Source organism: Octopus bimaculoides, chromosome 9 (genome assembly GCF_001194135.2).
Source record: "Octopus bimaculoides isolate UCB-OBI-ISO-001 chromosome 9, ASM119413v2, whole genome shotgun sequence".
Taxonomy (NCBI): domain Eukaryota; kingdom Metazoa; phylum Mollusca; class Cephalopoda; order Octopoda; family Octopodidae; genus Octopus; species Octopus bimaculoides.
Window position 1 is genome coordinate 30,193,494 of NC_068989.1, and position 15,964 is coordinate 30,209,457.

Consider the following 15,964-nt stretch of genomic DNA (forward strand, 5'->3'; position numbering starts at 1 on the left):
GTAAGATCGTTGCCAGTGCCCCTGGACTGGCTCTTGTGTGGGTGGCACATGAGATGCACCATTTTGAGCATGGCCGTTGCCAGTACTGCCTGACTGGCTCCCGTAGGATTTTCGAGTGAGATCGTTGCCAGTGCCCCTGAACTGGATTGTGCGGGTGGCACATAAAAGACACCATTTCGAGCGTGGCCGTTTTCGTGCGGGTGACACGTAAAGGCACCCACTACACTCTCTGAGTGGTTGGCGTTAGGAAGGGCATCCAGCTGTAGAAACTCTGCCAAATTAGATTGGAGCCTGGTGTTGCCATCCGGTTTCACCAGTCCTCAGTCAAATCGTCCGACCCATTATATATATTATATATATTATATATATATATACTGTAGACAATATATATATATAGACAACATATATTGTTTACTGTAGACTATATATATATATATATATACTTGAATATATATATATACACATAGACTTGCCCAAATGCATCAATAAATTAACATTGCTATTTTTTTCACCGTTGTTACAATCATCTGAAATTGAACTGTCAAAGTATGATATTCAAGCAATTTTGCTATTCAACTTCTAAAAAGGACGTAAAGCAGCTGAAACCACTCACGATATCAATGAAATGTTTGGTGAGGAAATTGTGCGGATATGAAATTTGCTTGTGTAATGTGTACAGTAGTAGGGGACAATAGAATATGTCCAAACAGAGAGGCTAAAAGAGCCCCAGTTGGAAGAGGAAGAAATGTACAAAGTAGTTGGCAGTGATAATGATGCAGAGGTAGATATCTATAGGAAAGAGGTGGTAAATAGGAGGACATGAAGAAGCAAGAGAGATAGATGAGAATGGAAGGAGAAAGTAGGGATAGGGAAGATCAGATTATCATATGATCTTCAGCAGTGCAGTGCAAGTGAAGCTTATTGTTTAATGTGTCATATTAGCTGCATATCTGTGCATCTTGTCTACAGCACAGAATGTGGTGTGCAATCTATCACATCATCAGAAGAATGCATATCTGCAAAAGAGAAACCTTTTAAAAACCATGCCACTTATAACCTAGCCTACATGCTAGTGAATTCCTAAACAAAATAAAATGTATACCAGACATTATGCTTAAGGCCTCTATAGCTCAATAAAACCCTAACTATAAGCCTACCAATACTGTCCGTACTGTACCTAACCCTAATAAAGATATTTGCCCTGTTGACAACAGCAGTTCATGTCTGAACACTATATCTCATCCGAAGTGTAGTAATCACACTGGCCCTTGGCCTATGCCTAAGCACTCAAGAACGTATAAAAATGAAGACCGTGATACATTATTAACATGTAAAGTACCATTATTCTAAAGGCTCAGGTTTACATAATAAGTGCGAGAAGTAATCATATTCTCTGGTATAACTAGTATTATGTGAGTCATAACAGCAGAGATCTTGGTGGAGCTGAATAAGAGAGTTTTATTATGGACAAGTTAAATCATCACTATCATCATCATTATTGCTTCCCTGCTGACATAGGTTGAATGGTTTGACTGAGGACTGGCAAACTGGGAGGCTGCACCAGGCTCCAATCTGATTTGGCAAGGTTTCTACAGCTGGGTGCCTTTCATAACACCAACACTTTGAGAGTGTAGTGGGTGCTCTTTTTGTGCCACTGGGATGGGAACCAGTCAGGCAGCACTGGCTAAAGTCATGCTTGAATGATACTTTTTACATGCCACCGGCATGGGTGCCAGTCGGGTAAAATTTATGTTGTGGGAGGTCTTCAGAGAAGAAACCCCCTCAGGTAAATGTTTCAGAAGTCAAGAGCTGAAGCATCTGTCTGAAGTGGTTTTCTTCTCTCAAAGACCTTCTGCTGTTCAGCTTTCTTGAAAGTTTCTTAGCACCAGAAAGTTTTATAGTGGACAAGTTAAAAATCATAACATTATTAACAAAATAAATCATAACATTAATACAGCTTATGGCAATTATAGAAAGATGTTTTATAAAAATATATGCAACTTCAGGATACCTGACAATTGCTCCCTAAATGGCCATTGCTGAAGATACAGTGTAGTGTATAAATGTGCTGTCCTTAACAAATTACAGAACTCTGCTAATTTTAATCTGAAATTTATATTACATCTTAGCTTGTTTGCTTCTGCAAAATGCAGGACCTCTACATCACTTGCTAACTACCTATTCCAACAATAACAGCATCCCCTATAGTGCTTCAACTACAGCTGGTTGCAAGTAGTCTGTTGGTGCCAGTCTGCTGCATCCAGAGATTATGTGGTCAATTGTCTCTGAGTGCTCTCCACATATGTGGCATGATGAGCTGCTTTCATATTTCAGGACATTACTCTGCTAATTCCTAGTTGGAAAGGACTGTCCTGAGCAGCAATCATTTAACCCTCAGTTTCTGGTTTGAGACCAGAGCATGACAGCCCCAGATGAGTAAGGGTCTGATCTACATCAGGGTCCCTGATTCTAGTTTGGTACATGCCATGCAGTGATCTTTGCTCCTGTTTCTCTGTAATATATTCGAAGCTGGTTTATTTGGCTATAATTTTAATTTGTTTTGCCTTGTCTGTCAATAGCATCGATTTGTCGTTTGATTTTTTTCTTGCCACATTGATCTCCTGGCTCCTGATCTAATACTCTGGCTATTATTGTATCCTGAAATATGTTCCCTGTTATTAAAGTGTGTGCTAGTCCTCTCATTGCCATGATTACCATAATTATGAGTATTTCCTCTGATACCATTATTATTGTTGTTAATCTTATTATTTTTATTTTCATTGTTACTATTGTTATTATCATTACTAGAGTTATTTTTATAATCTTCATTAAGTTGGCTAATTAATGGTAAGCCTATTGGGTTATTTCTGAAAACTTTATCCAAAAAACCTGAAAGTGTAGCTTGTGTTGTTGTGTCTGTATGGAAAGATAGTTGCTCATCTGCTACTCATTGAAAAGTGAAAGAAATTGGAATACGATAATTACTTAATGCACTTTATATATACATTTTAAATACTTTATGCTCAATTTTATAGACTTAATACATGCCAGGAAGGTTATATGAAAGGAAGGTTATATGATGTAGGTATATGAACAGCAATGCTATATAGAGAGAGATGTGGGCCCTGACTGCTGAGGATATGCAAATACTAGAGAGGAATATGCTCTATCAATGTACATGTGTGATAAAGTGCTTGTGTAATGAGAGAAAAGTTACATATTCATCATCATCATCATCATCATCATCGTTTAACGTCCGCTTTTCATGCTAGCATGGGTTGGACGATTTGACTGAGGACTGGCGAACCAGATGGCTACGCCAGGCTCCAATATGATTTGGCAGAGTTTCTACAGCTGGATGCCCTTCCTAATGCCAACCACTCCGAGAGTGTAGTGGGTGCTTTTACATGCCACTGGCACGAAGGCCAGTCAGGTGGCACTGGCAATGGCCATGCTCAAAATGGTGTATTTTATCTGCACAGGAGCCATCCCAGCGGCACTGGCAATGACCTTGTTCGAATGTCTTTTCATGTGCCAGGAAGGCGACACTGGTAATGATTACACTCAAATAATGCTATTTACGTGCCACTGGCACAGAAGCTAGACAGCTATTCTGGCAATGATCACGCTCGGACGGTGCTCTTAGCACTCCACTGGTGCAGGTGCTATCACGATTTCGCTTTCATTTGCCCCAACAGGTCTTCGCAAGCCGAGTTTAGTGTCCAATGAAGGAGACGTTAGAGGAATTAAATGCAGTCTGCAAGAGAAAAGACTGTGCTGGTTTGGTCATGTGACGTGGATGGATGAGAACAATTACATAAAGAAGTGCTGATTACTTAAAGTGGATGGAACTTGCGGAAGGGGGAGACCCAAGGAGACATGGGATGAAGTACTGAAGGCTGGTCTCAAAACACTGAGCCTTATGAGGATGACAAAGGACAAAGATATCTGGTGCCTTGGTGTACCCAAGAAGATGCACCCATCACAATAAAATTGATATCCTAAAATCAACTTGATACTGCTTGCCAATGAGGGGCTCTGCCCTGTCAACCTTTCCTCCCTATATTTCATACCCTAACACCCATAATTTTTTTATCACCTGAGAGCAGAATAGGCATATACTACATTCCCTAGCTTTCTCAGTTACCTTTCTTCTCCACCCCAAATCCACTTCCATTTCCCATTACCTTCTCCCATCTCCTGTAGCATCTCACTTACCTGCTATCATGCACAATCCCACAATGCCCTCACATATCTACTGCAACTCCCTCCTCCAAGCCTCTCCTCGGTTTCTCTCACTAATTTGCTATAGTCATCTCTATCCTGCTCACTAACCTAGTCCTAACTTCTGTATCATTTTACCTATTCTCACCACTCACAAAGTCCTTTGAGGGCATGTCTCGACACATCTTCATCATATCTCTCTCACCATTTCTTTCTTTATCTTATTTTACTCTCTGACTCACAATCATTTCTCTTCCAACTGGGTAATCCATGTATCTACAGCAAGACATCTATCTGTATCCCTCTATACTTTAATTTTCAGCCTCTATGGAAACTGTATTGCCAATAATTGCTGAAACTTAAGTTGAAAAAAGAAGAAATAGTTTTTTTTTGTGACAGAAGCCATTGTCTATGAGATGTTTGGAGTGAAAGTGATAGGTTGGTAGCTGGGAAGTTACAGGATCATAGAGGATGTTTTTCTTTGGAATGGATCACACTGTCTTATATTTCTAATGTCTTATGTATTGCAGTAGATATCCATAGAAAAAGAAAACTTGAAGAGTTTAGTCACCTTGAAAATATATTGTTTAAGGGTGATAGCAGAAAGATTGCCAAGACTGATTACATGGTTAAACTCAAGCAACCAGTTGAGTTTCTGACCTTGGTTGGTGACTGAATGCACATGGAAATGAGATTGAGAAGAAGGGGTTGGGGGTGAATTTCGTGTTTGCTTGCAAAGTGGAACAGGAAATAAAGTAGGTAGTAAATGTAATCCTTTTAGAGCAAGCAAGAGTATTTTGCAAATTTAGTAAAGATCTTTTTTTCAAGAAACCAGAAAGCTTAATTGCAATTTATAAAGCAAGAAGGTTTGCAGTATGTGATGCATGAAAGCATCACTTACTATTTTAGTTGTCATCTTGCTGAATTGTAATAGTGGATGAATATCTCCAAGTCCAAGATGGTGGATAAATTCTTCCAGATGTTGCAGTCAATGTTCATCGTTAGCCTTTTTGGACACTTTGTGAATTTCACTGGATTTCATTGTATGGAAAAATATGGAAAAATATACCTAGAAGAAGGATTTCAGTTATCAGATTAGCTTCCAAGAGTAGTTATCATAGAATTAATAGAGTTACTCTCAATTAAAATGGAAGTAACTTGAAATGCCAGAGGATTCCAGTAGTAAAGGTGGGTTGTATAATAAGTTGTAGAATTGGGTGTATTAATTAGGAAATGATCAAACTGACCTCCATTTACTCATTGGATTATTGTTTACAGTCAACATAACTATTATCAATGAAAGAGGACATGCCAAGAAATTTCATAGTTTAAATCTAGCTGATAGTTTTAGTAATCATGACATTAATTTCTGAAAATTTATTAAGCATCTCTTTTTTTTTTCTATCCACATATTTTATAAAGTATACTTTTATCACCATTCCATCCAATATATATTTTAATTGGTTAGCTAAATCCTGATGCTATTACAGAAAATCAAATACTTTCTCTTCATTTCCTTTTCATTATAGATGTATTGATGGTCATAATGAGGAAATAAAGAAGACTGGGTTAGATTAGAATTTTGCTTTGAATTTGTAGCGTACGCCTTCAGGGAGACTTCTCTCTCTGTTATATATACATAAATACGGACGTAGTGGATAACAGCTAGCCTTTGGCTGCATCTTTGGACCCTGTTGTGTCCACCACTCTGATTGGTTGGTATTGGTGCAGTTTGTCTCTTGTTCAAATGCAACCCAACCAATCGCAGCCTTCAGATAAGGTCATGTGAGACAGTCTTTTCTAAACTTCCGGTGAACTGACACCATGATATAAAATGCTAGCTTTACGCTGCCTAGAACGTCTTCTGGCTCCAGACCTTCTGAGGTCTAGCCACTGACCACAGAGCACACAGCCAGTTCCAGCGATGACACAACAGCAGCGACATGGAGACTTAACACTCAACCAACAGCATAGGGTAATCTTCATCTTCGTCGCCTCCACCTACTTAATGTCATCAACAACTTCTTGCTATGTACACAGCAACCAGCAGCACTTGCATAGGTTCTATCTCCACACTGTTTGTGGTTAACCATGGTTAACAGCAAATACAACCTGCAACAACCTTCTGTAATGAGTAACCGAAGCGATGACCTCTCACGACATGTGCCTCTCCCTGACTTTGCATTGTGGCCTCAACTTCTTGATACAGCACCTTAACTACTGTGTACCTTGACTACGAACTGGTATTTATCATCCTTGTATCTGGACTTTCTTCTAACATCATATTATAGACTCTTTCTATGCTCTGAACTTATCGCACACACATACATCCATGTCTGTACGCACACACTTTATATACATGACAGCCTGTCTATTATTATGTTTATATGTTGCACTCACACAGACACACAAGTTAACATATAAATAAAATCTTCTCTTAAACATTCTACCGGTTGTGTCTCTCATTTCCTTCTGGCACCTATACTCATTTAACCTTTTTCCTTCCATGAACAATGTAAGGAATTGTGAAGCACCCAGCAAGTGCTAATCACATTTTCCTACAAATTTATAAACATAGAGTCCAAATGAAAGCTATTCTTTACATGAACACTTTGTCACATGTGGAGACTATGAAATAATTCCAACATACATATACCTCTGTACTGGTGGTGTATCTTAAAATGAATAAAATGGGTGGGAAGAGGAAAGAAAAGCTATTGGATTTTGAAATGGACATTAAATTCTCATTCATTTATATTTTCACTTGTTTGTTTGTAACAATTTTTCCATGTAAATGTTTTTAAAAATTATTTTTCTTAACTTTTCCTGTTGTAATATATATGGATTTTTTATCACAATCTAGACGTATATCTACTTCATTTTGTCAACATATAACTTCAGGTGTTAATATCATTACTATTTATTCCAAGTTCAATGTTGGAACAAGAATCTGATTATGTGAACTACTGAAGAACTTCCTCAAGAGAACGATTTAAGACATATCTTGGGAAAATCTGGACAATTTTCAGTAAGCATTTGTATATTGAAAGAGCTTCACATTTTCAAAATCTGAGTTTTTTTGTTTGTTTGTTTGTGTGTATTTGGAATGAGCATATTACAATTAGATACACATCTTAAAGACAGTCACTATTTCTTCAAATGAAATAGTATGAAATTTTCAGCAGGAGGAAAGTTGAATTAAATGCTATCACAACCCAATGAAATTGCTGCAACAGAATTTCAGCCAATTATACTGAATAGGTCAGTATGTTGATTACTCATGCATATCTAAATAAAATATGTATCTAAAAATAGGGAATGAATGGGAGATTTTAGAAGCATTTCATTAAACAAAAAAAAAAGAAAAAAATGCAATCAAATTTATCTGACTCTTTTATAATAACTAATTTATGTTGAAAGATAGCAAAAACATTTTTATTAAAGACAACAAAAACAAGAACAACAAAATAATTAAAAACAAAAGTTGATGAAGTTACAATAGATTAAATAGTAAAATACAGGACCAACACCAGTGCAGTGCAAAGAGGAGAAAACAGCAAATTTTTAAAAGTAAATTTACTTGAGAAATACCTGAAGGGTAACTGACAAAATTCTCTGAAATCAGAACAAACTAATGAACAACATAAGTCTATTTAATAGTGGTTCTAAAGCAAAGACAAACATTTTACTGAAATAGTAGCAATATTGAAGTACGAATTTACTTAAAATATCCAGCTATAGTGGTCATTTTGTTTTGGTTGAGTTGGGGTAGTAATAGTGGTGTTATTGTTACTACATAGTTCTGTTCAGCTCATTTCTGAAATACTGAACTATAATGGAAGTAATGGATTCAGTATTTGGTCCAACTCCTATGTCAGAGGTAGGTGGTCAAGCAATAATTAGCTATTTGTAAGTCTAGTGTACTGTAGTGATTACTTAGGATTGAACTTAATGCTTAGTTAATGTTCTAGCTGTAGTAATTCTGACTTTATTTCAGAAATAAAGTCCCAAAATTATAAAGTACATAATTTCTATTTTACATACAGTAGTGATGTATAGTTGTAATGTTATAATTATTAACATATTATTCAGTTAAAAGAATAATAAAAAGTAACCCTATTTTAGTAATTTGTATTTGAAAGGAAGTATGAGTGCCAGTCATGCCAATAGATTTTCTTGCTGCAGCCATTGCTTTGTGCCTTTAGGCAAGACTTTTAAAGCTGCTACATTTTATCTGAGGTTATATATATATATATATATATATATATATATATATATATATATATATATATAAAACCTCAGATAAAATGTAGCAGCTTTATTTATTTACTTATTTATTTAATTATATGTATGTATATATGAATGGTTGCTGTTAAGAACATGCTGTGTAAACACTAATGTAAAATTTCAATTAAACAAGAAGATAACTAAATAAGTTTTCAATGAGTCCATCACACTAAAGAATATTAGATTGTGTTCCTGACAATGAGACTTAGCTTTTCAAAGTTTAGTCCACCTAGTCATAGATAAGTATCATATGAGATACGATTTTTCATTGTATAACTGACAGAGTAAAATAAATTGCAGTATGGGGATCACTTTCTGCTTTCACTTTAGTGTCATCATGCAGACAAAGACTTCAGCATTGGCCATTTGGTATAAAGAATTAAGGAATATAAGTTACACATAACAAAGTAGAAAATGAGAACATTATACAAATCAAGATAGTAACTGTGATATGTTTGTACATGCATTATCTTCAAACATTTAATAAGTTACAGCCAACCAATTTGGCTCACTACATTAAAAGTGAACAGAAGTTAACAACAATGAACATTTTTACGGGACATAAACCTCATGTTCTTCCTCTGATGCATATTCTTTGTGTTGTTACTTAGCTTTTGTTGAGTAGGGCTATGCTCAAAGGCATTCTAGCTGTGACTATTCCACCATTTTTTCCAGGAAATCTGGTTATTACTGACTAATTATCCAGTGTCTTCTTTTTAAAGATAGTAAGGTGTAATACAAGAGGATTTGGTTGCTATTTCTAGTAAATTGAGCAACCGTGTACAGGATTCTTTGACTCATGCTTCCACTATATGACATGAATGAACATCACATGTTATATTTTTGACATCTTAATGCCTAATATCATAAACTTACTAACCTTACAGATGAATAGGTAGCAAATTATGAGATATTTTAACAATTCTTTGGCTTTTCCCCAGAGATTGATTGCCAGAACTGATATGTTACAAAACATATAGATAGTACAGAAACCTGATTCTAAATCTTGGTATTGTAGTTTGGACACAAAAGTGCCAGAAAGTGATTTTTTCTATTAGTTGCATTAAATTAGAGTTACAGTAGTTGTTGCTGTTGTTTAACCATGGATGACACTAAAGTGAAAGCAGAAATTGATCCCCATACTGGGTTAGCCTTGATTGTGACCATACCCACTTTTTTTCGAGTAAAGTTTATCTGGGACTATTTTATCCAATATATCCTTCCCATTATTTAAGAGAGCAGGGTGTGAAACAACTGCAATTTTACTTCTATCTCTTGCAGGTCACATGGCCACAGAGAAGCTCCTTCACTGCCCTGTGCTCTCAGTATAGTCGGTATAAAAACAGAGAAAATCCTTAATATTACAATATCTTCTTCAGTTTGTCATGCTTGTCAGGTTATCAATTCCTACTGGTGAATGACTTATCTTCCTCAAAGTATCTTTTAAAAAGAGAAACATATTTATGCAGTTTGTTGTCAGTGTTTCAAAGAGATTATACAGAAATAGTTTCTCAATGGTTTCTTTGATAAAGTTTTAGAATATCATTAAAGTGAAAATATCTACAAGGAACTGAAACCATATCACAGGTTCATATTAACAAGATTTTATTTACATTCTAATCTAAAATACATTTTCTCCCATTTCAGATTAACCAAATTACACACTAGTAACAAAATATACCAGTTATGTGAATGAATAACATATATAATACAAGCCAGTCCCCTGATAAAGACTTTTAAAATTGAATATCAATGCATTTTATTTTACTGTTTTACATTCACATTTTCATGCTTACATGGATGGAAGGATTTATTTGCGGGAACAAATATTTTCATAGCAGCAAGCCCTTCTTAATAAAAATTAATAGCAGAAAGCAGTTACTAGATTAAAATACCATACAATAATAGTTTCAACTTACCTAAAATATTATTGGAAAGTGACTTTACCTATTATTTCTTGAAAGTCATTCTGTCCCTCATCCCACCCATCATTAGTTTAGTTGATCTCTGAGGAAAGCACTAGAGTGTTGTAATTTTCAGGGAAAAGATCTATGGTCAAGATAGAGTCACTTCATTTACATTGCTTATGCCCTCAGAAAATGCATTAATATCACAACTCTTACCTCCCAAATAAATGTATAAATGTGATAACTCATTCCTATGTAAAGATCGAAATTTTCAATTAAAATTCTTGGTCAGTTGTTAACATTTCATTTACATTCCTAATACTTACAAAAATGATATGAATATCACATATTCCTTCTCCATTAAGTAAAACTTCATATCTAATTTAGAAAATATTTAGAAAAATAAGTTATTGATAGTAATTTTGATTAAATTGGATTTTAAAAAAATACCCAGTTGCTTCCATTTGACATTTTAAATTTGATAAAACTGATATCTTTTTAAAAACTGGTATTGGAGACTAGAGAATTGCATCGAAAGAAATTTTGAGAAAAATAAAACAGAAATTTAGACTCAAATTTAAATTGATAAATGAAGTGAAAACTGAATTTGATTAAAGCAAAAATTGCTTTTGTAGTCAGATTTCAGGTTTAGCTTTAATTTCTATTTTTTCTTAATTTGATTTCATCCATTTATTTTGGTCTAGGAAAACATCTCAGTTTTACCAATTTTTTTCATTTTAGTGTAAATAATAACTACCATATTACAGACACACATGCGCACGCACACACACACATGTATGTATGCATGTATGTATGTATGTATGTATGTATGTATGTATGTATGTATGTAGGTATGCATGTGTATATATATATATGTGTGTGTGTGTGTATGTATATTTATATTTGTGTGTATACATATATATATATGTATGTATATTTATATATATATATATATATATATATATTTATATGTAATAATGATAATAATCCTTTCTACTATAAGCACAACTGGTACTTATTTTATTGACCCTGAAGGGATGAAAAGTAAAGTCAAACTCAGCGGAATTTGAACTCAGAACGCAATGATGGGCAAAATATCACTAAGCATTTCATCCAGTGTGCTAACAATTCTGCCAGCTCGCACCTTATGTTATAATAACAATGATAATTTATAGCAGGAATTTATAAATATTTTAATGCGTTGCTATGTGCATTTCGCACAAAGCTTAAGATCATGGTCCGTATTTCTGGGATGATTACAGTACAGTCCATAGTATCCATAGACATCGGGTGGATCATATTTTTGCGTTCATTTCTTCAGGCACTATGGCATTAATGAATGTATAACTGAGGGTTGTTTGCCAATTTTGACCAATGAAAAGGTTGATTGAGGTATGTGGACAGTTCTGTGTGTATCTGGTGGGGAGGAGTGGAAGGTCATGGAAAGAAAGAAAGGAATGGTAGTTATAAAGGAGACGGAGGTGTGTCAGTGAAGTGATGTTAGACTTATTTTGATATTTGAGTATGCAGATGTCAGGATGGGTAGTATAGTTCTTTGGTTTGACCTTAGTCACAGCAGGCATGCCCTCAATGAATCCAGATGTAGTTGGCTCAGCAGGTAGAGCTATTTGGTTGTTGGAGTTCATTGTCTGAGTTGACAAATGATATTCTCTTAAAATGTCCTTTTAATTATTGTCAAGCAATAGTGGGGGACAAACACAGACACACAAACATATATAAACACACACACACACACACACACACATATATATATACATATATATGATAGGCTTCTTTCAGTTTCCGTCCACCAAACCCACTCACAAGGCTTTGGTCAGCCTGAGGCTATAGTAGAAGACACTTGCCCAAGATGCCATGCAGTGGGACTGAACCCGGAGGAGGGTATTGTGTTTCCTGTGTATTATAGAAGATACAAGGAAATTTTTAACAAGTGTAAGTCATGGTCGGAGTAGCAGAAAGTAAGGCTTTTACTATGCAAGGTAGCTCCCGCCAAACATGAGCATTACAGTAACTTTATTCTGCCCCAAAAGTCGAGTGAGATTGGTTTTCAAGAAACCATGGAATTGTTTTCAAAATTTTTTTGTGATAGAAGTTCATTATTCAACATCAGAATGGAATCTTAGAGCTTAACAAAAAATGAGGAGGAGGATTTTATCACCTATGTTGGAGTAGTCAACTGTATGTGTGAACATTTCAAACTCCAGGATCTCCCTCAGGATATGCTCAAATCAATTATTTTTGTGCAAGGACTTATAGCACCTGAAGATAAAGAAATTCAAGCAAGGATTCTCTACAGACTATCACAAAAGAATGTCAGACTATGGTAAATCTTAAACATGGTGTGAAAAAATATAATATAAAGACCCTGCAAAAATTCAAATGTGTTGTCCCAGGAAGCACAATCAAAAACAATGCCAATCCCCAATCCGTGTTATGGTTGTGGAGGCTTACACTACAAAAAGGATTGTCTGTTTAAAAACAGAAAATGCCATAGTTGTCAGAAGCTGGGACACAGGAGTTCTCATTGTAGAACAAAACTACAAGGCTCAAACACAAAAAGTTCTAAGGTGTTTTCAGCAGAGAGTGATTGTGACACAAAAAAAGAAAATTCGTGCTGGTAAAAATAAATGATGTGAATACCAAATTACAGTTAGACACAGGTAGTAACATCTCGATTATAAATGTGGATATTTAGAAAAAAAATTGGTAAACTTAGATTACGTAAAACAGTGAAAATAGCAGGGGTGTAACAGGTGATAAATTACATTTCATGAGTGAAACATGTATCGACGTCACATTTTGAGGAGAGACACGTGAAGCAAAATTATTCATTGTGGATAATACAATCGATCTGTTTGGCACAGATTGGTAAGAACTATTCAATTTATGACACCTCCCTATAAATTTTTACTGCAATAACATAAATGGTTGTCCCATTAAAAACAAGTCTTCAGAAGAACTGAAGAAAAAATTGAAAATAAATTTCCCCACTTAGGTCTATGTAGAAGATGGAAGCCTATTGTACCTGTATTTAAAGCAAACGGAAAAGTACCGTTCATGGCAATTGAAACCGTTAATGAAGAGTTGGACAGACTCAAAAAGAGTGAAGTCATCAAAAAGGTAGATTACTCGAAGTGGGCAGCACCCATGCTATGTATTAAAATAAAGATTAGGCTGTGTGCCAATTTCTCTACAGGATTGAATGACTGCTTAAAAACATACCACCATCCACTCCCAACTGCAGAGGACATTTTTTCAAAGTTAAATGGTGGAAAACTTTTTTCCAAATTAGATCTGTCTGAAGCCTATTTACAGATAAAAGTAAATGAAAAATGCTCAAAGTATTTGACAATAAATACACACAGAGGATTGAACAGATGCACACGATTACCTTTTGGATTAAAAGTGGCACCAGTAGTATTCCAGCAAATCATGGATACTATGTTATCTGATTGTGAATTTGCAATCCCATACTTGGACAATATTTTGTGAACAGCATGTGGAACACATAAAAGCTGTATTTAAGAAAATGAAAGTTTTCGGGTTCACTTTGAGCGAAGAAAAATGCGAATTCTTTCTACCTCAAATTAAGTAATTGATAAAAGTGGTAGATGTCCTGACCCGTCAAGGGCAGATGCAATAAGGAATATGCCTGTGCCAAAAATATCCCAACATTACAAGCGTTTCTTGGGTTGGCAAACTATTATCAAAGCTACATTCCTAATATGCACAAGTTAAGAGCTCCAGTGAACGACTTATTAAAAAAAGGAGTAAATTGAAATTGGTCCACTAAATGCCAGAACACTTTTGAAGAAATAAAAAGAATTCTAATCTCAGACCTGCTGTTAGCACATTATGATCCTAAAATGGATCTGATGCCTCTGAGCATGGATTAGGTGCAGCTCTACTTCATAAATAAATACAGAAGTACAAAACCAGTGGTTCATGTTTCATACTTGTTAATAGCAGCAGAGAAGAAATATAGTCAAATTGAAAAGGAGGCCCTAGCAATTATTTTTGAAGTTAAAAAATTTCACAGGTTTCTGCATGGCAGAAGATTTTATTGCAAACAGACCATAAACCTTTGCTGTCAATTTATGGGTCTAAAAAAGGGTTACTGACTCATACTGTGAACCGCCTGCAATGTTGAGGTGTAATATTGCTAAATTATAATTTCAAAATGCAATACATTCCACTGAAAAAAATTGGTCATGCAGACTACCTTTTGAGATTAATTCCAAAAAAATATGGAACCACTAGAAGAGACTGTTATAGCTGCACTGCAGGCAGAAGGTGAAATTAAAAGTGCTGTGATAAACATTATCCAAAAACTACCAGTGATGGCACAGGATATAAGAATGAAAGCTGTAGGTGATGAGTATATTACGAAAATAGAAGAAGCTTTAAAAAATAAACAGAATTAAAATTCAGATGTGACAGTAGTTTCTCAATTTGTGATGATATTCTGATGTAAACCCAAAGAGTGGTGGTTCCAACTACATTACAAAATGGTGTGTTGCAACAATTTCACAATGGACATCCAGGAATGGCAAGGATGCAAGCTCTGATGAGGAGTTATGTCTATTGGTCATCTATGGACCAAGATATCGAAAACTTGGTGAGAATGTGCCGAAGTAGCACACTCGCGGCTAAAGCCTCACCAGTAAAATATCAACCGTAGCCAGAGACGGAGAACCCATGGTCTAGGTTACACATTGATTATGCTGGACCGGTAAACGGCACTTACTACCTAATCACAGTAGATAGCTATACTAAGTGGTTTGCAGGTGCTATACCCAACCTCTAAGACAACTATAAAGTTCTTGAATTGTTTGCATGATCCGGTGTCCCTGACATGCTAGTTTCAGACAATGGAATGCAGTTCTCTGGGTATGAATCCAAGAACTTCTGTAAAAGGCATGCAATAAAGCAAATTTTCACTTCACCCTACCAAATGGGCAGGTAGAAAGATTTGTGGACACCTTTAAACGAACATTAAAAAAAAAGAGAGGAATGAATTAAGTAATGATGAAGAACTGACAAACTTCTTAATAATATACAGAGTAAGCCCACCTCAATCCAAATACAAATTCAGGCAAGTCTCCCGCAGAATTGATGTTCACAAGAAGAATAAAATCCACTTTTGATAAGCTATTACCAGAGAAAAAAAGACATAGAGGAGATACAAAAGAGCCAACGAAATACGTTGAGATAGGTGATAAAGTGCATTTCAAAACCTATAGAAATGGTAAAGAAGGCTAGGAAGGTGGCCTTATTACCAGAAAAATTGGAAGTATGATGTATCTAATTAAAAGATCACATGGTGAACACAAGAGACATATAAACCAACTAAGGAAGAGGAATATGCGAGATCAGGAAGAAATGCCATTGGAAGTATTTTGTGAAACATTCGATGTACCGGTACCAAAAGTAATAGAGTCCTGTTGATCAGCATGAGAAAAATAAAGCAGACCGAACATCTTGAGATAATGCCCAAGCGAAAGATACTAATATATATATATATA

General features: G+C 35.4%; 1 protein-coding gene across 12 annotated transcripts in view; it reads right to left on the bottom strand.

Annotated features, from left to right (window-relative positions):
- LOC106875847 (coiled-coil domain-containing protein AGAP005037) overlaps nucleotides 1–15,964 on the bottom strand; it is an 877,187-nt gene that overhangs the window by 214,627 nt on the left and 646,596 nt on the right. For 11 of the 12 annotated variants that reach the window (XM_052970540.1, XM_052970539.1, XM_052970537.1 and 8 more), the window contains one exon: nucleotides 7,816–7,839. The exons of the other annotated variant lie outside the window; for it this stretch is intronic. In XM_052970540.1, coding sequence (XP_052826500.1) covers nucleotides 7,816–7,839 — 24 coding nt within the window. The remainder of the gene's footprint in view (nucleotides 1–7,815; nucleotides 7,840–15,964) is intronic. 12 annotated transcript variants of the gene reach the window in all.